This window comes from Gastrolobium bilobum, unplaced genomic scaffold (genome assembly GCF_033153095.1).
Source record: "Gastrolobium bilobum isolate Gb01-03AN ecotype WA unplaced genomic scaffold, APGP_CSIRO_Gbil_v1 utg5873, whole genome shotgun sequence".
In the NCBI taxonomy this organism is placed as follows: Eukaryota; Viridiplantae; Streptophyta; class Magnoliopsida; order Fabales; family Fabaceae; genus Gastrolobium; species Gastrolobium bilobum.
This window is the reverse complement of record NW_026898064.1, coordinates 282,859-306,480: the sequence shown is the minus strand read 5'-3', so window position 1 is coordinate 306,480 and position 23,622 is coordinate 282,859. Positions and strand designations below refer to the sequence as shown.

At 31.9% G+C, this 23,622-nt stretch overlaps 2 protein-coding genes across 5 annotated transcripts; one reads left to right on the top strand and one right to left on the bottom strand.

The window, feature by feature from the left end:
- The first annotated feature begins 8,074 nt into the window (after positions 1 to 8,074).
- Positions 8,075 to 12,132, top strand: LOC133312520 (uncharacterized). Its single transcript, XM_061513734.1, has 9 exons — positions 8,075 to 8,294; positions 8,683 to 8,766; positions 8,851 to 9,099; positions 9,392 to 9,527; positions 9,654 to 9,816; positions 9,964 to 10,092; positions 10,636 to 10,830; positions 11,437 to 11,559; positions 12,019 to 12,132. Exons 1-9 carry the CDS (start codon positions 8,132 to 8,134, stop codon positions 12,130 to 12,132), a joined length of 1,356 nt encoding a protein of 451 aa, XP_061369718.1. The 5' UTR covers positions 8,075 to 8,131.
- A 781-nt stretch (positions 12,133 to 12,913) lies between these two features.
- Positions 12,914 to 20,714, bottom strand: LOC133312487 (probable WRKY transcription factor 4). 4 transcript variants are annotated; one of them, XR_009751684.1, is made up of 7 exons: positions 20,204 to 20,714; positions 15,770 to 16,455; positions 15,528 to 15,686; positions 14,958 to 15,264; positions 14,770 to 14,869; positions 13,963 to 14,082; positions 12,914 to 13,138 (listed from the first exon to the last, which is right to left on the bottom strand). XR_009751684.1 is itself a non-coding variant. In XM_061513687.1 (5 exons), exons 1-4 carry the CDS (start codon positions 20,477 to 20,479, stop codon positions 14,985 to 14,987), a joined length of 1,401 nt encoding a protein of 466 aa, XP_061369671.1. In that variant the 5' UTR covers positions 20,480 to 20,714; the 3' UTR covers positions 14,117 to 14,869; positions 14,958 to 14,984. The 4 variants fall into 4 exon arrangements, 2 of the variants coding, with proteins under 2 accessions (XP_061369671.1, XP_061369670.1); XR_009751685.1 differs by having other exon boundaries at positions 14,985 to 15,264; XM_061513687.1 differs by lacking the exons at positions 12,914 to 13,138; positions 13,963 to 14,082 and having other exon boundaries at positions 14,117 to 14,869.
- Positions 20,715 to 23,622: the final 2,908 nt, after the last annotated feature.

The following is a 23,622-nucleotide window of genomic DNA, read 5'->3' as shown; positions in this document are numbered from 1 at the left end:
GGGTATAGGTATAATCTCAGACTTTCATCATTCATTCTTTTGTAAAAACAAAGAGTATATACATTCAAATCATGAAATGAACTGTTATCACATTAACCAACCAAAAGAGAAACAAAACGCGCAATTCGTGGATAAAAGGGAAAAGGGAAAGAAGAAAAAGGGTTCACAATCCCCACACTAAATACAGTTAAATTGGTTATCTAATCACATTTGATAATTGATAGGGGCTAAACGTTTAGGGAGGCATAATAAGTAGTGGGTCCAAGGGCATGACCAAAGACTCATGAGCAATAAAATAAAAAGCCAAGGAGGAAAGGGTGATCGTTGATGACATTCTTTTTCTTTGCTTGATGGGGAACAAAGGAGAGAAAGAGAAAAAAGAGGTGGAGGTGGAGGTGAATGTGCCTAGAGACTGGTGGGTATGTCTCATGATACAACTTTAGATAAGCATGTGATGCATTTAATTATGTCTATGGCTTTAAATGCTGTGGTCCCACCACTTCATGTTTGCTGCTTCATCCTCTCCCCTCCGTTTCTTATTAGAATATTATGTATTTGTTACAGAAATATATTAACTTTTTAAATCAATTTTATAAATTATTTATTGTATATGCATATATTAATTGTTTAATATTATTTTTTACATTGACATGTTTAAAATTTTAAAATGATTTAATTCAAATAATAGCTTCTCTTTTCTTATGTCAGATGAGGTAGCATCTCTCATGTCATAGATACAATAAATAATGTGATTCATCACTTGTTAAAATAAAAAATAAAAAATAAAAATAATAATACGGACATCGATGTCGTATAATATGAAAAAATAATTTCTCAATAAACAATGACATAAAACTCACCCCACTTTCTTTTGTGATCCAAATTTGAACAGGTCGCTTGCTGCATAACAACTCATACATTAAATTAGTAATTGAGGCCACAAGGCCCAATAACATTGGCCTTTACAGAAGGAAAAAAAAAAAAAAGAGAGAGAGAATTCACTCAGGAATCACCCACAACCCAATCTAAAAAATATTCGTAGACCAAAAATAGAGAATCTTATTAGTATTATAGGGCTCTTCTTAAACCATGTTTTGTTTTTACATAGCAGCACTTGTTTTTGGTCTATAATGTCAAGTAAACTTGCAAACTAGAATTGTCAATTGGGTTCGCCATATCTATTATGCGTTACTTTGCTTTTCCAATATAATTTTTGTCACTTTTGTTCATTTTTTTTTTTTTTTTGGGAAAACTTCATTTCCACCCACTGTGTTTTTAATTATGATTTATCACTACAAGATAATTTAATTTAGGTAGACATTCACAATAAGATAATAATTTGACAAAACCACACAAATTTAATAGATGGTGTGTGGATAAAATATATTTGTTTAGTTCCCAAATAGCCTTTGTCATTGGACCAGGGCCTTACCCATTCGATAAGGAATGGGTCAGAAATCATGATCACCATTCACCACTGTAGTTTGCAGGACTTGTGGACCAAAATGTAAATATGGGGCATTAGGATGTGTACTAAGTTTAGTTAATCATCTAACCAACCACATCTCTTGTCCCGTGAAAAGGGCCCAGATAACAACATCTCTTTGGCCAGATAAAAAAACTATATCTTACTGAAAAAAGATTATATTTACAAATTCTTAGAAATTATATTAAGTATGATTGGTCATATTTTAATCAAGAGTGTATGACCGGTCATACTTAGTGTAATTTATAAAAAAAATTGTAAATAAATCATTCCCCTATAGGTACATAATACAACTTTGACTCCCCTTTAAATTATCTTTTTTATTAAAAAGATTATTCATTACAATTTGAATTTATAACCTCAAACTATCTGCAAAATTTAGAGGTGGCAAATTCAACCACACAACGTTCGGTTGATTCAATTTTAAATTTATATTGTGTTCGTATTCGTAAAAAATTAGTACAAAATAATAATAGCAAAAGAAATGAATATTGTTTTGGACCGATTCTACCGGGTCCAAATCCAATCCAAATAAACGAGTCTGATATTTTTTAGAAGGTTTCAACTCTTTTCAAATTATCAATCACTCTGCGAGAACTCAGAAGCACTAAACTTGAGCATGACGATTTCCACCCAAGTCCAACAAATAATTTTATTGGTTCCTTTTTTTTTTCTTCCCAATTTAGATTAAAAAATATTTCTTCAATCCCTAATAAAAAGTAGTTTAAATCATGGGTAAAGGATTTTTTTCGATCAATGTAGATAAGTTATTTTCGATAAGCTTAAAACAAATTTTGGAACGAAAATCAAGGTGTTTTTGTAATTATAATATATTGCCGGGTTATATTAGTCTTTATCATTCTAATTTTTTAATCGTATAACCCCAAAACGACGTCGTTTTGAGCCCACCGGAGATAACTTTATCTCCGGTAACTGGAAAAATGGTTTTCCCCTTAAAAATCATTTCATACTTATTTTAGCAACTTACTACATAATTTTTTTTTTATTCAAACTAAACAAAACATATGTATTACCCTAAAAGCACCTTTTAGTTAACATATTGAAAAATGAAATTATAATTTTATCACAAACAATTTATTTTAAAATTGATTACCCATTCCAACTATTGAATAATATCCGTCAATCCAAATAATATACCAAACACTTCTACTTGTTATAAACAAGCAATTATATATTATGAATATTCATTAAGAAAATATTCTAATTTTAAATTTTAAAAATATTAAATACTCATACTCTTTTTTTTAATGGAATTTGCTTAATGATATAAAAGTATTTTTCATGAAAGCAATTACAGAAAGATCTGGGCCGGCTGTAGGCTCAAATTCTATTACATAAATTCCTCATTTGTAGAGTTCAAATTCACTTACCCCTTGATTTATCTCGGTGTATATTACATTAATATCGACACGACACGATACACTGACACATTAATTTTAAAAAATATTATATTTGGACATATTAGGACATATTAGGACATGTTTTGATATTAAATAATATTTTTAATATATATATATATATAATATAGTTTATATTTAATACACATAACAGCCCATAATAAGTCATATAACTAATCAAATATTCAAATTCCATAACATAAATATAAAGCAAAAATAATTTTTCATGTGAAATTCCATAACAGAAACTATTTGATTTATAAATTAATTTTTCATGTTTAGTTAAAAAGATAAAATAAAATAAATTTTGGATCTGAAAAAAAGTGTCAGAGAATGTTGATCGCGTGTCAAAAATATATGTCAGAGCATTGACCGCGTATCCCAAAAAATTGACCATATGTTGGTGTTCAACCCATATCTGACATATTTTTCATTTCAAATAACGTGTTTGTGCTTTCCAGATCCAGTTACTCTGATAAATCATTTGATGCAGTACTGATTAAAGTATACGTATACTAATTAGAAAGCATATATAGTTTTCTAGGAAACGAAAAGGTATATAACTTGCTTTTAGGTATGATTTTTCAGTGCTTGAGCTTTCTCTAAAATAACCTTTCTTCGTATCTTGTGCAATCTGATTTCAGAAGTTGTTAAGTAGTCTTTATTTATTTATTCATTTTATAGGAGGTTGATGAAGTGGATGTGGTGTAAAATAAGAGCTATGCGGGAGACAAAGTCTTTTAGTGGAAATTTTGTCATGTCTGAGAGTAGCTGAGTGCCTAAACTAATGATTAGTTTGGTAAATGGTGATTGGAAAACCTATAATTTGAATCTTGTTGTGGGCTACTTTATGATTCTTAAACAATAATATAATTGTGTATAATTTGAAAAGGGCTTTTAGATTGTTAGGCAGAGAAGGTTTCTTTTGATTTTGTCTAAAAAGTCTAAAATAATTTTGCTAAGGTTAAAGAAAGATGTTTGAGATTATTGTGGTTGATATTTAATGTAGTTGTTAGCCGCTTGAATGTTTGCACCTATGATGACTTTTATTTGCGGGTTGATGATATTCCTATTCAACAACATTGGTATAAATTATTAAAATCATATATGAATACGAGCAATTATATATTAATGTGCACGAATGCCTTTGTAAACTGATATGTTGACTTATTGCTATGATGATAGCTAAACTAGCAAGAAACATGAGGGGGAGAAGCCATTCTGCATAGTAGTTTGGTTAAGTTCCATTAATATCTTAATGTAGTTCATAACCTATAGTATTTGTTTGTTCCTTCATTTATGGTAGGTAGGTTAGGCAAGACTATTGGCCTAATATCCTGTTATGTCATAGTTACTTTTGGACACAAATTCAATGTATTCTTTTTACCTCAATTCAAACGCACTGATTATAATGACAAATCAGTGACAAAAGCCATTTGATAAAGTTGTTGTGAGGGGCCGGAACTCTTTAGGAGTTATGGTACATTGTCTTTGGCTGCATACACACAATGCCGTATATTTTTATCATCAGGACATTTCCCATTCCAATAAACAATAATATTATGTACTTCCAAAGAGAGTTTTAGAGAAGAGAAACAATTGTGAACGAAGATAATATATTGTCTGTATTAATTATAAATGAATCTTGGTTAAAAGATTTTGATAAATGTCTATTCTAGATGAACGAAATAAGTTTGCATTGTTCCTTATGTCTAACGGTTGGTTATGTCCAACAAATATATTAAGTTAAGAATTCTATTCCTCATGATTGAAATTAAAGTGGAGAATGTTAAAGTGGAGAGTGTACCTTAGAAGTTAAAGTGTGAAATTATAAGGAATGATTGAAATTGTGCAACACACAACACGTATATATAAATCAAATTATAAAAGTTGTTGAAATTTATTTCTTTAATTTTCAAATCAACAATGTGCACTTGTTATTTAAAACATACTTCATTTTAAAGGAGGCAAATCATATGGGTTAATTAATTGTAGTTTTTCAATATGAAAATTTAATTAATGCATAATTATGCATGAGTAAATCAGCAATTTTCAAGAACAGTAATTATTTAAATATGGCATATAATAATGTTTACAAACATTTTTATAGTTTACAACACATTAATTTTGAATTGTCTCAACCAGGTGATGGGTCATTGGATGTCACAGAAATATAATATAAAAATCATTAAAAGCATATTATTTACTGCTTAAATTTTTGGATTGAATTAATTTTTTACAGAAATTGAATTAATCATAACACTTGGTTACGTATATATCCTTTCCAGAGATTTTTTTTAAGAGTAGTATCATACCTAATTTTATTTATTTTTTTATTTTTGGTGAAAAGTATCATTCCTAAATTTATTATGTAAGGAAACTAGTTTGAAATTATTACTAGATCTTATGTTATAAAACAAAACACTTCAACAAATTGAAGTGGAAAGCTTTTGCATTTTCCAAAATGAAATTGAATGCAGTTCTTCCTACGATTTTTCATGCAAATATATAATCCCTCTTTTTGGACAAGCATTGTATTGCCACGCTGCCATGATTGCGACCTTCCATGATTTCCATTATTATAAGCAGTCACTGATCGAATGAAAAGAAAGATTCTCCACGGACAGCAACCTTTCGCCTTTAAATAGTCTATGAATATATATTGACTTGTAAAAAGAGTGATTCTGCAATGATATAGAGACTCGTTTTGTGTGCTGTAATTTTTATTTTTTCTTCAAAAGATGTGAGCTCCACAAAATGTCGTGTGTGTAAGAAAATTTGTTGTGTCATATCAAGTGACAAATGCAAATCCCATATATATTTTGTGCGGAAAAAAAATGTTCATAGAAGAAAAATACGATACTCTCTACATGATGACAACCTACTATGTGGATTTATCTTTCATTGTTCAATTAGGTTTTTAAGTGATCAATTTATTTGCATATTTACTAATTTACCTTTCCAACTTGATTAAAGATAAGTCATTCACAATAAAGTTTTTAAAAAAAACAATTGTGTTCCGTTCATATATATTAAGTAAAAAAATTAAAAAAAATTGATATAATATTTAACTTGTGAAATTCTCTTACTTAATAAATTAGTCTTCTAAATCAACTTTTTTATTTTTTAAACGAACCTTTAGTTTGGTCTTTCAAGATATTTTGAAACATCAATTTAGTATACTAAAAACAAGCAACATTAAATTGACTCCCCAAAATATTTTTTCGAATTATTTTGATATAAGAGGAGATATGATATTGTTACTACCAATTAATGTTACTATCAATGTTATTATCACTTTATTTCATCGTTAAATCGATTATGTTGATTCCACAATTATGATTTAACTTTCTAAGAATTTTTTTTCTTCCTATATTTAATACTTTATATTTATTTTCGTTATGATTCCCCATATTTAATGCTTTCACATTAAATATAGAGAATCATAATGATACAAATGTGAAAATAAATACAACCGTTGAATCAACATAATTAATCTAACGATAAAATAAAGTGATAGTAACACTGATAATAATACTAACTAATAGTAATAATGTCGTATGTCTAAAAAATGTTCAAGAACTAAATCTTATGTTATAATAAGACGAGGAAGGTTTGAATACCAAAAGAAATAGAAAAAGGTTATATTTATAACCTCTTTTCCCTTACAATTTCTTACAATCAAATTTTAATTGTTGATTTCTGCAAATCTGACGGTTATAATTCATTAAAAATTAATAATTAATTAATAAATATGACCCAATGAATTATAATAATGAGATTGACGAAAATCAGATTGACTAAAATCAAAAGAAATTCTAAATATAACCTCTTTATAATAAGATAAACATAAAGTTTTAATTAGTAAAATTAATATAAAAATAATATAATAAAAAAAAATTAAAAAAGGTATATTTTATGAGAATGTAGAGAGAGAGAGAGGAAGAGAAACAGAATAGAAAGGAGAGGATAAAGACTTTGACAACAACGTAGGATCCGAAGACAACGGAGGCTGTGTTGGGTTGGGTGGGTACAGTTGTGAAAATCTCTCTCTCTTTCTCTCGTTGTGTTGTCTTCTTCATTCATTTTGAGTTCTGATCTCATTATACATAATACATAAACAGGGGAACAAACAGAGGAGAAGAGAGAAGAAAAGAGGAATCCTAGTTCCTTTTCTTGGAACGACGGTTCCTCCTTTGTGCTGCAACTTCCCCTTCTTTCTGCATGCCCTCCCTCAGGTCCTTCTTCTCTCTCTCTATCTCTCTCTCTCTTGTTTCATGGTTTTTTTGTATTTTTCATAGATGAACATTGAGCAATGAGAATGACCCTTTTTCTATATTCTTCAATGCTTTTTTTGTTTTGTTTCGTACGTGCATGTGATTTATAAGACCGCACGCATGCATGCCTTCATTGTTCAATGTTTCTCATCATGTTCTCTAATGTCTGCTTTTATTAATTTTCATGTGACTTGCTCAATAGTGCTTGTTTTGTTTTATGTTAGTTACCCGTTAAACATTGCAGCACGTGTTGTAGGTTTGTGTTCATGTGAAATCAATCATGGCCAACGCTAGATTATCTAGAAGAGGATTATTGATTTTCTTTCTTTCAATTTGTTTTTTTTTTTTTTATCATTATTAATGATTAAAGTTCGGTCTAATTGTTACGGTTTTCTCTACCCCTCGAGCATTTATTGATGGATGAATATGTGTATTTTTTATTAGAGCTTTCTTCAGATTTTCTTCAAAGGTGGTAGTGCAGGCACAGCTATGTGATGGCCTCAATGTCATAGTTCATCGCAGGTGTATATCATTGTCTATTGGTTAAGGACGGAGAACTCTATATTGTTAATTTTTTGAGTTCAAGGTATGTCCTGCTGCTCAATTTTTATGTGTTTTATTCCATATTCTTATGCTTTATCTATATCTACAACTACAAGCAGTTAGTGGTTTATAATTATTCTTCTGCATGCATTCCCTTTCTTGATCTAAATTTGATTGTTTTGTGTGGTTGCAAGATTCTTTCTTCTCAGGGGGGTTTAATTATATAGACAAAGTGCCTGGTGTTTTATAGTGAGATAATCACAATGTTGGCTGGATTAGTAAAAAAAATAGCTTCCACCACAATGGGTAGCTGTGCCTCAAACCCAAATGGGAAGGGCACTGGTAAGAAAAGAAGACATCACAAATCTGGGAAACGGCGAGGAAATATTCCCACTGGAATTCCTGAAATGCCTTTGAAAAGGGTTAGCAATGCTGGAAACCGTGTTGGAGAGTTCTGTCTCAGTGACTTTGTTCAGATGGACTTTGAGAAGGGTGCCCGGAGATCAGAGGTTTCAAACATGAAGTTTCATCTTACCCAGCTCCAATACCATAGTCAAATTGATGCAAATGGTATCTAATTTTCTCTCCCCCTCCTTGCTGGAATGCAAAAGTTTTAGGAGATTTATCTTAATGGTTGTCTAAGAGTGTTATCATGCATTCATTTTGGTCCTTTGGTTATTTATTTATTTATTTAAGCCTGCAACAGTGATAAAACTGCTTCTTTGTGACTCTGGTTTGAATCTAGAAAACAACATTTTTGCAAATATGAAGGGTAGGATTACTTATAAGGATTGTCTTTACCCCTACGCTCACTAGTAGTAGTCGGAGTTTAATGAGAAGTGATTTTTAGTTGTCCTGGATGATGGTTCTTATGGCATTGAATTTGTTGGATTTTCCTGGAGTTGACATAGCTAACTTCCTTTGATGAACATGCTGAGCACTTACATACATTTTGCAGGAAAATACCAAGAGGAAGCATGGTTTGACTCAGTTAGCATTCTAGAATCTGATTCAGATGATGACTTCAGTAGTGTGCATGGAGGTGATGCATTTTTGTCTTGTAGTTTCTAGTGACTATTTCAGAATTGGTATGGAATTTATCTGTTCCTTTTTTTATGGTTGACAGATTGTTTTCCCTTTGCGGGCAATGCTTTGGGGAGTGTGCCAAATAGTCAGTTACTCCAGTACGAAAGTGCATCCTGCTTTGTAGATTCAGCGTGTAAATATGAGGAGTTTTATGAGAGCTACCTAAAAATAGATGGAGGGAACTGTAAGAATGGAGAGAAAACTCAAGAAAACAGCGCAAAGCAATCAACAGTTATCATGCTTTCTGTAAAAAGGACATCCGTTGATGCAAATGACAAGACTGAATTATGTAAGTACATAAATCTGTAAGATTTTCCTTTGTTTTCTGTTCAATGTTTTGGACTTTTGTTGGAAACTGGAATAATTCTTTATATAGATTTTATCTTTTAAAATTCCTCAATGTGAAACAATTTTAAAGATTTGGAAGGCTTTCCTTTTCCAACAATGAGAACGTAATCTGTACTTAATATATCAATCAATAATCTTTTGTGTTGCGTTATATGTTACATCTTTATTGTGAGTTAGTTTTTTCATGTTATTTGAACTTGTCAAAGCTACGATACTAAAGAGTGGATGGACAGGTGCAACTGAGAGGTTTCTTTATCGTCCCAGAGCAGGGCTTCAAATTCCAAGTTCAACACAAGAAAATCCATGCCCTGGTTCCTGGTCTGCAGTTTCACCTTCAGTGTTCAAGCTCCGAGCTGAAAGTTTTTTCAGGCATGTCAGAAATTTGTATCTTTCAATCTTTTTTTCATTTTATGCAATTCTTTATTCATTTGTCCATTGATTTTATTCTTGTTTCTTCTGCAAGATTGATATTATATATGATAATAATTTATGCAGAGATAAGCAGAAGAGTCCTGCTGTAGACTACTGCCCTTATGTACCAATAGGTGTTGATTTATTTGTCTGTCCACGGAAGATAAATCACATTGCTAAGTATCTTGAACTTCCATTTGTCAAAGAACATGAGACAGTACCTTCCCTCCTCATTGTTAATATACAGGTTTTCTCTCCATCTTAAACTATATATTTTCTCCTTTTATAGTCACAACTTATGCATTTCACTTTTGATGAGGTCTATTGCTCTTGTTCTCTACTTGAACAAGTTAAAGAATGCTTACATAATTTGGTTATGTTGCTTTTGCCCCAGTTGCCAACATATCCTGCTAGTGTGTTCCTTGGTGATGCCAATGGGGAAGGTTTGAGCCTTGTACTATATTTTAAACTGTCGGAAAATTTTGACACAGAGACCTCACCACTTTTTCAGGAGAAGATCAAGGTATTTCCTCTCATCAATATTTACTTGATTAAACTTTCAAACCTGTAAGTTTACAATGATGTTACCCTAAAAGGAAGTAAATAAATCCTTTAATTGCTGCCACATTTCTTCTTATGTTTCCTAAAGGCAAATATAATTTCAATATCTAATTGAATTATCCTTACATAAATTATGAGTAATGGGGGGCATTCCATATTTTATAAGGGTTAATCCTGTTAAGTAGAATAATCTCTTTTGGTGTATTTCCCCATGAGGTGTTCCTCTGTGCATAGATATTTGATTTTGTTTCCAATAATTGATTGTCCTCGTGTATTATCTAGCCACAAATGCGTTAGAAATTCTTGGGTGTACTTTTGAAGTAGGTTCTTAATAGGACACACTCATTAACTTCCTAATGTTGCCTTCTTGAAGTTGTAGCATGATTCTCGATTTCTACTATTCCAACTTGGGAAAAAAAATCCCATTTGATATTTGATCTTGATGCAGTGTCCTAGATTGTACTTGAGTATATTTTTCAGTTAAATAACAGTTTGGATTTAACAGAGATTATTGGATGATGAGATGGAAACGGTGAAAGGGTATACAAAGGAAAGCTTGGTTCCCTTTAGGGAAAGGCTAAAAATTTTGGCTGGGGTTGTTAATCCAGAGGATCTTCATCTGAATTCTGCCGAGAGGAGGCTTATACATGCCTACAATGGCAAGCCAGTGCTTTCACGTCCTCAACACAATTTCTTTAAGGTATATATAAATTTATGTCTTGCTAATCTCAAAATATCTGTCTACTTCTCAGTTGATGAAATCTCTGAACTATTAATCTTCAACATTAGTTGCATCAGATTTGGGCTAATCATGGTATTGACATTTTTATATACATTTTGGTTATAGTTTGAAAAGTTTTAATTTAATATAACAACACCTTAGGATCCCTCCATCTATTACTGGTTCACTTGACACCGTTAACGGTTATAAATTTTTGTAATGATATTGGAAACTCTTAAACCAGTAACACACACATGACACAAATTCCATTATGTCTTTTATGTTGAGATATATTCAAATATTATGCTCTCTGAAGTATATTAATTAAATTAACTGATTACTAGCAACTTCATTTTATTTATCTTCAATCAGGTAGGTTACAAATGGGGGTGGGGTAATATTTCAAATGAACTTTGAGGTGGCATAATCTATGTCAAGTTGTTTAACAAAAGGATTGTTCTTATACAACAAGGATCTTACATAAGTTCTATTTATCTTTAACATAGCATGGAGCTCGCTTTACCATGCAGAATGATTTTTCTGCTTCATATATTTTTACACTTTATTTATGTATTTTAATCTCAGGGACCTAACTATTTTGAGATAGACCTGGATATACATCGCTTTAGCTATATATCGAGGAAAGGACTTGATTCACTCCGAGACCGTGTAAAGCATGGAATACTTGATGTTGGCTTAACTATCCAGGTATAGTATGCTCTTGCAACTGTTAGTTTGAACATTTCTGTTATCAAGTTGATCAAGCTAACTCTCTCTCAAACAAATGATTGACTCTCATGCATCTATTGTCATTCTTTTTCCGGTTTATATAAAATGCCAAATTTCCTTGTAAATGAAAAATAAGCTTTTCTTATAGTTAGCAAGATAGGGTACTCTTTTGCCATTTTTTCTTTCTTTTTTCTCAGAATTTTACTTTGCATGTCATATTCTTAGAACTTAAGAGTAAATGAATGAATGATCACATGGAAGTCATTTTCTCAATATTCTGCAATCTGCACTCATAACACATCACTAAATATTGAATCTAGAAATACTCTACAAGAAAAATCTTTTAGCTCTTGTGCTTAGGAAGCCTTATGTTCTTCCCAGTTGATTGATTCGTGTAGTAATATGCTTCCATATTTTAATATCCCTCTTTTTTTACAGGCACAAAAGCAGGAGGAACTTCCAGAGCAAGTGTTGTGCTGCTTACGATTGAATAAAATTGATTTTGTTAACCATGGCAAAATTCCTACCATTGTGACTCTTGATGATAACTGATTCAGGCGTGCATGTTGTACAATTGGGGGAAAAAAAAAGATTGGCTGATATTTGAAAGAATTGGGTGCCAGATCTATTTAATTAACCACAAAACAATGATAATAATAACCATTTTGAAGAAATTTGAGCTTTCTCTGATATGCAAGATTGATTTTTTTTTTTTTAAAAAAAAAAAAACTTGTCATGTGATGGTGGTATTGAAGTTCTATATGTTTACTTTGCATGACAATTCTCTTTCCTCCTTCTGTTGTGTCAAATATTCTTAGATCATACAGTCATGTTTCTATCAGGACTTGCAGATAAATTTGAGGTTCCTCAAGGAAGAGATACTTATTAGAAGACACTAATTTCAGTTAATATGTGTGATTATCGAATGTGAATGTGGGAATGGATCCTCTTATATCATCTTTTAATATAACAAATCATATGGAAGATTTTAACCTTTCATTAAGATCAATGGTCATAATTTTAATATTGAGATTCGTTTTACACGAAAAATGAAATCTATAATGATCAACAAATGATTAAGGGTGAATCTTGAAGAATCGGTAAGGTTGCTTTTTGTGATCTCGGCCTGAGGTTCAAGTATGGAAAACAATTTTTTTTGCAAAAATTTAAGGATAAAATTACGTGCAATCAACGCAAATTCCACCCTCACAAATTAGGAAGTCTTGTGCACAGGATTTGCCTTTTCTTTTATTTTTATTTTTTTAATGATCAAACAGATAGTGAAGTTACTGCATAATTTTATAAATCTAAACAAAATAGATGATTTCGGTAAAGGATGACTAATATAAAGGGTGACAGTTGAAGAAGCATCATCTTGGAATGTTAAATACAAATTTGTGATCAGGATATTCTTCTAGGGAAAAACTATGTTTTTTGACTTCTTAGTTCGTACATTTACGTTCGTTTTAAGATCATATTATGAGAGCACGGGGGGTGGGGTATCCAACAGGCCCACAAGGTCTTTCCCTGAATGGTTATTAAGCCATCTTCGAGTGACCTAAAAAGATAAGAAACGGATGGATAAAGAAAATGAAAGTATATAGGGCAAATTGCGAACATGTGCCATTTATTGAATTAAAATTTGTAAAAGTAAATAAACATAAAATCTAAATGGTTCTCTTTATTCAAAGCAATAGTTATTGAATACCAAAGATACACTCAACAAGAAGCATGGTCAAAAGTAATGTGATTGTAATAGTTTGAAAAGAATTTAATGCTACGTAAAAGGCTACATACCTTCCAACTCTAAATATAAATGTAGGGTTGTTCAATATTTTAAATTTATATTGAGAAAGTTGTTACATTTTATTATAATTTTATTTATAAGTTAATGAAACATATTTTTTTAATAACTTTTTTCAGATGTAGATATATATAATAGCAGTAGCTTCTCTGTTTCAGCTAAAGAATTAACTGGATATCAAGGGAACTGCATCTAATTCACTGATATCTTTGATTCTCGTATGTACAACTTAGACTATCATAGCATCATTAGGAGTTCAAATAAGTGGATTCAAATCGGCTTGTAGTTAAGGGATTAAGGTTTGTTTAAATCACTCCTACCCCATATCTCTAGTTTCAGAAATTAAACTGACTTCTCTTTGATTTTTCACCCATAAGAGGTCGTGTTACTGACCAAGTTTGAGCTGGGGTATTTATGTTAAGGAAATGGAATGGAAACCGTATGCAAAGCAAGCCCCAACACCAAATATCAGACACACAGATACTGTAATTATGAAGTAAACACAATGCACAAACCAAAAGTATACAACAACAATAATTAAAGATAATGAGAATGCAAACCAAATTAAGGATGTTAACCTGGCCTAGTGTACACACTGTTTCCTTAAAACAGATTGTCCTCTCTTCGGTACCCAAGAATCCGAACAAATGTCTCCAAGATAGAACGAATTACGTCTATATCATAGCAGCAATTCCACTCTACAATCCCCTCGGACACAACAAAATGTCTGAGAAATCACAATAATAGGTATGGCTATGCAGAGGTTCAATGCAAAAATTAGAGCCGGATTTCGGCAACAAGAATGGAAAAAAAATTCATAAAAAAGAAAAAGATTTGTTTCCGTTGCCCTCCATTAGCTTTTATAGAAAACAAAAGGCCACAATTGAAGGATTGTATCTATTCATGATTAGAAAGTCATCATCGTTTGCAGTGAACAATCATGTTGGCAGTTTTTAGGCATGAACAGACACCAAGGAATAAAAGAAGGGCACTTTGGTCCTTTCCCTTCTTCTCCTCCAAACAGTTATTCATAATAATTTTTAACAATTTATCTATAAAAACTTAAAACATGCAAGGTCACAAGAATTCGAGTCTACTCTAATTTTTATTCTGGAATCTACCTTGATTACAAGTTTTATGACTAGGCAATGAACAAATTGGATGGATGAGGAGAGCCTATAATGAAATTCATCATAGATCCAAATCTTGGTCACATTCTTGATCAAAATATCAAAGAGCAAGGAATTACATGATGAAATGATGACCAATTAAATTAAACAACATAACTTATATTTTCAATGTACACAAAAGGCACAATTAGTATAGCATCATCCAAAACCTCTGTTCATTCCGCAAACTTTTCTTGTTTAAACATTTTCCTTTACCTTTCATGGGAACGTGGTTGTGGAGGAAGAGAATACTGTAGGAATATTTCGTTTATCAGGAACTGGAATGATAGGCCTTGATCAAAACTTTGGCCTAAGACTGAAAAAGAATGCATTGAACATCAAAATAAAGATGACTTGTGAGCAGAGACACATTTTTCCTTAAAGGTGGCAAGTTCTCATATTACCAGTTCTTCCAGCCTTAAACAAGGTACCTAAGTTATCTGCTCTTCCTTCAGCCGTAGATGTGCAACAGGCGGTTGCTCATTGCCCCCAATACCTCTGCTGCCTAAACTATGCTTCTCAGGTATGGTATTTTGTGATCTTAACTGAGATGCACTATTGTTGGCAATGGTGTGGCTGTTAGTCTTAGCTGCTGGCACATCATGATTGTGTTTTCCTTCATATGTTGTTATAACAGCTTTAGGATCTGTTGAGGCTCTCTCAACATGCTTCCGGACATTACAACCTGGGGTTGTACATTTGTAATAGCTCCTAAACGTGGTATAAGCAAGCATCAGTATTTTTTTCCAGGACAACACAAGGTTTAATGAGGCAAGATATTGGAGAAAGATATGGATCTCATATCAGTTCACTATGCTGTAGAGCATATTATATAAAGTAGTATAATCCAAGTGATGACTATGAATAATTGAGCATTTTTTTTGGGGTACCAAAATTTTAACAAGTTAAGGACAATCAACAGTCATGAATATTTCAATAGATACAATCAAAGTGTAGAGGAAAAGCAATAACACCTAGGATAAGGGTTGCCTTTGACAACTTTCTGCCCATATTTTCGCCATCTATACCCATCATCTAAGAGATCAACTTCACTTGTTGTTTGCACAATGATTCTAGGCTCTGTGACAGTCCTATGTGAAGAAGCTGGATCTGAGGATGTCGCTTCTGTAATTCTGCAGGATTATAACACTTCTAAGATAACATAAAAACACATGATTATCCAGCATGAACAGATCTAAATAAAATAAAAACTTACCTCCTCTTGGGGTCAGGCTCAACATTTTTCTCATCCACTTCAGTTTCATGGTCACCTACTTCCTCACTGTCACTTGTTCCTGATAGATGTTCAGCTGTTGCCTGACTAGATTCTGGATCAGTCTTAGACATTGAGTGTGTAGTTATTCCTTGACAAGTTGAATCAACATTCCCTTGCATACTTGAATTTTCATTTGAAGTTACGGTGTCTTTTGAGCGCTTGTTAGGATGAGGAGGTTGATGATTGTGCTCTCCTTTATAAATAATTGCAGTTACATGACCGTCAAGTGAGCGCTCAACTTTTTTCTTGACAGGACAGTTTGGATGCGTGCACTTATAATAACTTCGAGGAAACTCACTACCCTTCACCTGTTTCTGCCCATACTTCCTCCAGTTGTAGCCATCATCAGCAGGCTTATCAACATTCAGTAAAGAAGACTGCAATCTTTGTTCAGGGTGAGAATAATCACTGGATTTTGTCATTGCTGCCCGAGAGTCTCCCATTGAGGATGGCATAAGCAGTTGTGTAGTATTGGAAGTCGCTGCAACAACCTGTGTCAACAAGGTAGCAGGAGATGCTGATACAGACAATGAATGTTCAGCTTGGATATGCATATTTGAGTTGGCCTGTGCAGCCTGAGCTGAGACTTGTGCTAGTGCCTGCTGGTGTGTCATTCCAAAGGACCCCTACATGCCCCACAAGTGTTGTCAGGAGAACAAGAAGGCAGTATAATCACTTTAAAAAAAATCATATGCGACAGTGTTACCCTGACAATAGTGGCTGTGTTTTGCTGCACCATTCAATATCATGCATATTAATACAACACCATTGTGTATTATGGGAAGAGTATATGGGATCTCTTGCCCTACAGCCTGTTGAGTCAGCAAGGGCGAATAATTTCCTTTATGTTAGAGAGGGGAAATCAGTTAGGATTTGGTTAGGATTAGAAGGGAATGTGGGAAGCACCACTCTTGCTGCATAAATAGGTGAACCATCAATTGGCAGAGGCATCTTTTGGGATTGGGACATTGATCAGGCTTGGGAGAGACCATTAGCCTCTCTAATTGCTCTAGATTACCTGTTTTTCTGTCATATCATTTTCTAGCTTTACTATAATTTTACTTTCCTTTGAGACATTATGTACTTAAACCATTGGGTCTGATTTGGATTCAACCTTATCAATACCATTTCAGTTCTTTCTTTTCTGTTCTAGGATTCTGGTACCTATCACGTATGGTAAAAAAGTTTTCAATATCACATAGATAGCTCATATAATCTAACAAGTAGCTTCTCATTTTTTGTTATGTTCTCATCCTTAACCTCACCAGAACAAAGGTATCACATATTTACATATATATATATATAGGGTTTTATTAATCTCATGTTAAAGGAGATAAGTTATCACATGTCATAGAGACAAACTTGTGGGCTCCACCACCTAAAAAAGAAAAAGGTGACACAATTATCGAAGGGTGTGTAGGAGAAAAAACTTATCTCATGTAGCATGAGAATAGTTTTTCCCATATATATCCCTTTTTTGGGAACAATTTATATATGCTTATTCAGTATAATATTTTTACCAATATACCCTTATTAAGTATTATCTTGTTAACTTTATAGAAGTTGTTTTTTGTATTTGAATTTTGTTTAAAAAGTATGTGTTAGATGCATTTTAGGAGTACACTTGAATAACCATTATTAGTTGTTTGCATCAACCCTAATTAATATCTTCTATTTATTGTTTGATCCTTTTCTTTATTGTAATTGTTTCAACAGCTTAGTTGGATATCAACACTTGTTATTTAGAGATAGCTGTGTGGCTTCCAACCAATTAGGTATTAGACCCGGATGATTGATCATGAAATTTTTTCTATCTTTAGTATCAATTCAAGGATCAGCGTTACTTTTGCTCTCAGATATTAGAATCTTGACTTGATGCATCTTCCCTTCTTATTGTAGGCTTCATCTCTACCAAGCAATCATATCGCACTTACCATAAAGCTCACTTGTTAGGACTTGCCTAAATCCTCAATTAGGAGTAACTAGAAATTTTATGTAACAGAAAAGTCCAAGGGCCCGAACAGAACTTAGCTGACACTCTCGGAAAGATTTGTGATATTAGAAACAGTATCAGAGTGGACCTAAGCCTAAGCTTGTGGTGAGGAGATCAGTTTAGAGCTCCTATTGAATGATTCGATGTGGAACTGAGTATAATCCCTTAAAAAAAATGTATGCATAGTTACACATATTGAATATCATTTCTATCATGAACCAACTATTTCAAAAGCTTAAGCTATTGGGTGAAAATGCAGGAAATGGTTTTTATATCTAATACACCCGCTCAACAAGCGCTCATTAGACTTAAAGCATGAACAATGTACATGTCCGCCCTACCTTGTGCTGAAATTTGTTTAGAAGAATCAGGGCATCAAGGTAGCAACTGCAATGAAGGCAGACTGGAATTTTTTCACAAAAATAGAGTCTCCTAGATCAAGAACTCTAATATCAAGATGAAATCTAAAATACTGAATATTATTACTTTTTATTATTCATGTACAGAGGGTTACAAATTACAATATATAGACTAATGTGAGTAATTACTTTCCTAATATAGAGGTGATTCTAAGGAAACAAATAAAAAAACTGAGTTTTCCCTATAAAAGGAAAAAAAAAGTATAATAATTACATAATTATTCCTTGTATATTTACAACAGTTTGTCTTTTATATTTGGGTATTCATCAGATGATACAAATATAAGTATGATTCAGCCCTATATGTAGTAAATTCATTTACCAATGATAAGTTTTAAATTAAATATAAAGTGATTCAATCTTCAAATAAGTTGGCAGAAGCCAATTTCAAATGTACATGAGGTCTCTTCATTAAGACACCAAAATGAAAATTGAGAGCAGCTATTTTCTTTCAATTTATTCTTTAAATTATACGTTAAAATTTAGAAAAGTCAAATCCTATTAAAGACAGAACCAATTATCTTGTAGTACTACTCATTGTTTAGAATGAGCAATTGGGAATGCCGATAGTCTCACCCATTTCAGAAGCCTGCCAATTTCAACATAAAAGTTACTGGTTTAGGCCAAGGCTGACTGACCATTTTATCCCTCTTTTAAAATCAATTTATCACTTTGTCCCTTTTCCTAAACTATATACTATGTACTAATCTACCCTTCTTCTTAAATTATATACCAATATGCCCCTATATGATTAATGTTTGACTTATATACTCGAGAAATTGTGGATAAAACATTGGTCAAACAGGTGCAAATTGGTATATAATTTGAGAAGAGGGGCAAATTGTTATATAATTTATAAAGAGGGTTAAAGTAATAATTTTTATTAAAATAGGGGCAAGATGGTCAATCAGCCAACAATAAATATGTCAAAGTTGAATATGTTGAGGGAGTCGATATGCTATGAAATGGAGACCATGATGACACCATAGGTTGTCTATTTAAAGAATCTTAGAGAAGAGGAAATATCCACTATTTCATTTTGATTTTGTTTTATTTTGGTACTAGAAGTAACAATGTCAAGAATGATATACACTTGTGTTGGAGTTTCCAACTTAGTATTGATCTCTAACTTGAATAAAGCTCCTCTCTGAAAGTTAGATTGGTACTTCATAATCACTTACACGAGACAACTAACAATTTTGACAAAGAACCCATTCCGGGAAAAGAAAAATACACCCTTATCTGCTTTAATTGAAACTTATTAAAATAACTCCCCATCTGAGGCTATCCATTGGTATAAGATAACAATTCACCAAGATGGACACAAAAGTCTAATTCTAGTCGTCTACTCGTCTCTCATAGACCATGTATTTAATGAATGTTTCAGCATAAGAAAAATGAAGTAAATTCATCTCTGCTTCTGGGAAGGTGTCAAACTCTATCTTTTTCAGTAGCAGACACCAGGAAATTCTGCACCTTGTGGTAACCTCCACCACCATGAAGAATCCCCAAAAGTAATCCCACACGTAAACTAAAGGAATGAAATTTGAGAAAACTGCATACACATTCAATAATCCTACACTCATTAACAGCCATACTTGAAAATCATGGAATCGACAACCTACAACAACTCTTATGACAACAACCACCTTAACATCTTCTTTACCCCTCAATTATAGTAGAATTTGAATGTGACATTAAATATTTAGACTTGTCCAATTCAGGAAAGAAAAAAAAAAGGCCTTATTAGTAACTTCAACTACCAAGTTAACAAAATATAGTCATTCTGTTTCTTCCCTATCTTTCCTCAAAATCCATTATCAATATTAAGAAATGAAAAGTTATTTTTTTTAAAGAAAAAAAAAAAAACAATTTTTCAATATTTACACATTTTCATTACTTGAAATGCAATAAAAAAAGAAGAAGCTAAAACCACCTGCATAAGTATCAGTGAGGATTTACCTGAGCAGGTGAAAAGAAGCCAGGTGAATTGTGCAAGCCCACCGGAGACGCCATGGAACCGGTGAGAAGCTGAGAGAAGGACTTAAAATCTTCACCCTCGGCAAAGAAACTAGAGACCAGAGTCATGGGACCGGGGCTGAAACCACCGTTGAAAAGGGTGTCCATGGAAGCAGTACGTGGCGGTAGAGTGATGGTGGGTCGTGGTGGTGGCCCACCATCATCCGCCGTGGCCGCCTCCTTCCAAGGTGGTCGCTCTCCATTTCCAGCACCCACCATCCAATTGGGTATGTTTCAACGCTTAAAAGTCTCTCTTTTTCACACCAGAAGAAGAAACTTTTGGTCCTCTCTATGTGATTGTCTCTTAAAGACTCAAAAAGTTTCCAACTTCTGAGTTCTATGTACATGTTTCTGTAGTGTTAGGTTTGGTGGATCTGAAAAATCAATAAGAAAAAACAAAAAAACAAAAGTCCACGCCGTAGTTACCCAACCATGGATTAATTTGTGTTCTGTGTAATTGTTTCGAACTTCTGTGCTCTGTGAACATGAATTTTATTTTTTTTTAACTATTTCATATTTATTTTTTAACTAATAAAATATGGGGCGGGATATATTTTTTTTTTTCTTTTTTGAGTTAAACCAAGTGATGTTTTTGAGGTGGATGGTCTCCTCCAATATTCTCATAAGTTTCGATTTTTTGAACCAGTTATAAGACCAATATGAGGTGAGTCAGTACAGAGTTGGCTTCTCAGGTATTCCCACAAACTAACTCTTATATCCCCACAAATTGACTTTTGGCCATGTGATATCCCTACGAACTTTGAAGAGGTTATGAAATTAATATAGAGTGTGCTGGATGTGAGAATCGAACCAATATCTTTTTCTTTTCACATACTCAGTTCTATTGCTACTAACTGAGCTATCACTATTTGGTAGGTAAAATATACTTATAATCAATTAAGTTTATCACTTCTTACCACTAAATCTTAACATCAATATCATAGTTATAATTTTTTGAAAATTAATAATTAATTAATAAATATTGTCCAATAAATTATAACTCATATTAATAAAAATCAATAATTACAATTTGGTGATAAAAAATAATAAATTTGTTGATAAAAAATAATAATTTTAAGTGGTAACAAGTGAATCCTTCTCCCATAAAATGTTAAATGGTCTTTAAACTATTGTTGAATCAGATAATGTGCAAATTCTAAACCATTCATAGTTCAACCAATTCCATTGGCGTAATTTTTAAAATATTGGTTTAGTTGATGCTTTTAGAGTACTCATTATTTGAGGGACTTACAACCTTTTATAATAATAATTCTTTTATTGTAAAATTAAAATTAAATTAACAGTAATAAAATGACATATACTAAAAGCTATTGATTTGATAATATATCTAATCATCTAACGATAAAAAAATTAATTATAAGATATTGTTAAAAAAATATTTTAAATATAATCTGTATCAAAATATTTAATATTTTCTTAAAATCTTAAATTTCCTTAAAATACTAGATAAAGGAAAATATTAAATCAAAATAAAAATTTTTATATTAAAAACATACAACTTTTACACTTACTTTGAATAGTAAATTTTTGTTAATAAAAAATAATAAATTTCCAAACAATATTCTTATAATCTTTACAAAACTTTATCGTAAAGCCGATAGTTAGAAATTTAAAATAAAAATATTTAATGTATTAAAAAAAATTATTTTAAATTATTTAAACAGTACTTATTATTACGGGAAAAGTTCATCAATGTCACTGGTTTGTTTCAGAATCACCTATGTCGTTGTGGTTTTTTCTATCACATATGTCTATGTGATTTGTAAAAAGGTACATTTTTTATCACATATACTCTTATGATTTTTTATTTTTTTACAAAGCACAGAAATATATGTAATAAAAAAATTACAATAACATAGATGATTCTGAAAGAAAGCTATAAACTTTTCCCTATTATTATTACTAGTTCAATTATATTGGTTGTAAGCAGTGCGTATTTATTATTTGGTTTATGTGGTCCGGCAGGAAAAAGAAGAAAGTATTTTATGTGAGGTAGGGTAGGGACACCTGTCCCATGGCCATAATATAATTGGCTGACCCAAAGACTTTTGAAACATAGAGTAAGTCAATGAGGGGGTGGCGTAAAGGAAAGCCAAGAATCAGAGAAACATTACAAGGTACACTGACTTATTATAATCATTATTATATACAAACAAAAGAGTAAGGAGATCAAGGCAATCACACTCACACATTTGGACATTTGGATAGTGAACTCACAAACTGACAAAAAGCCTTTTATTCTTCTTTTTCTTTTTCTTATTTCAAGGCACAAAAACTTTTGCACACCTCAAAATCCCATGATTTCAACTTCTTTCTTTCTTTCTTTTTCATAAATTACACTACTGTTCAAGAAAATTGTGGTGTTTAATAGCTGTTTTTTTTCTTTACTTTTTATTAACAAGAAAATTAATGAGTCACGGGTAACTCCTGAGTTGTCATTGAATGTTTAAAAGAAATTTAATTACAGTTAATTGCTATAAATTAGTAAAAATAATAATTTGTCATTGTGGTCGATTAATTGATGAAGAAATTTTTTTTTTTTAAAAAAAAAAATTGATTCAAAAGCAAGTGTAACATGACTTATATTTTAATCAATTTTAATTATTCATGATTTTATTTAAAAGCAAATGTAATGTGACTTACATAAGTAAAGTTAGATGAATTATTTTATTCAATTTAAACTATTAATACAGAACACAAGTTAAAAGATATTTTCATATGGTAGAAGGCTTAAATTTGATTACTAATTCCACCATCTCAGCTGAGAAAAAATATATATAGCTGCGAGAAACAAGTTAGATTTGTGTCATTTCTTTCTAAATTTAGATTTTGCAGTGAATTATGAAAATCTTATATTATTAGAATATTTGAGAACAGGTTTGTTAAAGGCAAGCCGGCAGAGCAATAATTAATGTTAATTTCAGCTTTTATATATACTCACATGTAGTCATCGTTACATTTGTTAATTAGCATTGATCTGCGCAAGGTTCGCGCCCTGCACGTTCTCCCCTAGCTAGTGTTAGGGCCATTAAGATGGTTCTAATTAAGTATGCCATTTTTGGAGAACATCCAAGGAAAATTAGAACCATAGGCCTATGACCTTCTTAATGTGTGTTTCACTTTTGGCACAAAATCCGTCCCGTTTTTAGAATGTGTTTAGGTTTATTTTTTTCCCTCTCATTACAAATACAAACCCTTACGTGAAAGAAGTGGGAGCTGAGTAATAAAAAAGAGAAGGTTCAATCTTCACGTGTTAATTTTAGGTGGAGCTTAAATATCTTTATTTACTTCAAATTAGTTTCATAACTGATTCGAAGAGTCAAAACTTTTGAAAATACTGG

Coding starts and splice junctions, on each gene's coding strand:
- LOC133312520 (XM_061513734.1), top strand. CDS start 8,132: ATGCCTTTGAAAAGGGTTAGCAATGCTGGAAACCGTGTTGGAGAGTTC. Junction 8,295..8,682: donor TAGTCAAATTGATGCAAATG/GTATCTAATTTT, acceptor TACATTTTGCAG/GAAAATACCAAGAGGAAGCA. Junction 9,100..9,391: donor AAATGACAAGACTGAATTAT/GTAAGTACATAA, acceptor GTGGATGGACAG/GTGCAACTGAGAGGTTTCTT.
- LOC133312487 (XM_061513686.1), bottom strand. CDS start 20,479: ATGGTGGGTGCTGGAAATGGAGAGCGACCACCTTGGAAGGAGGCGGCC. Junction 16,456..20,203: donor GCTTCTTTTCACCTGCTCAG/GTAAATCCTCAC, acceptor TGGGGCATGTAG/GGGTCCTTTGGAATGACACA. Junction 15,265..15,527: donor AAAGGCAACCCTTATCCTAG/GTGTTATTGCTT, acceptor TACCACGTTTAG/GAGCTATTACAAATGTACAA.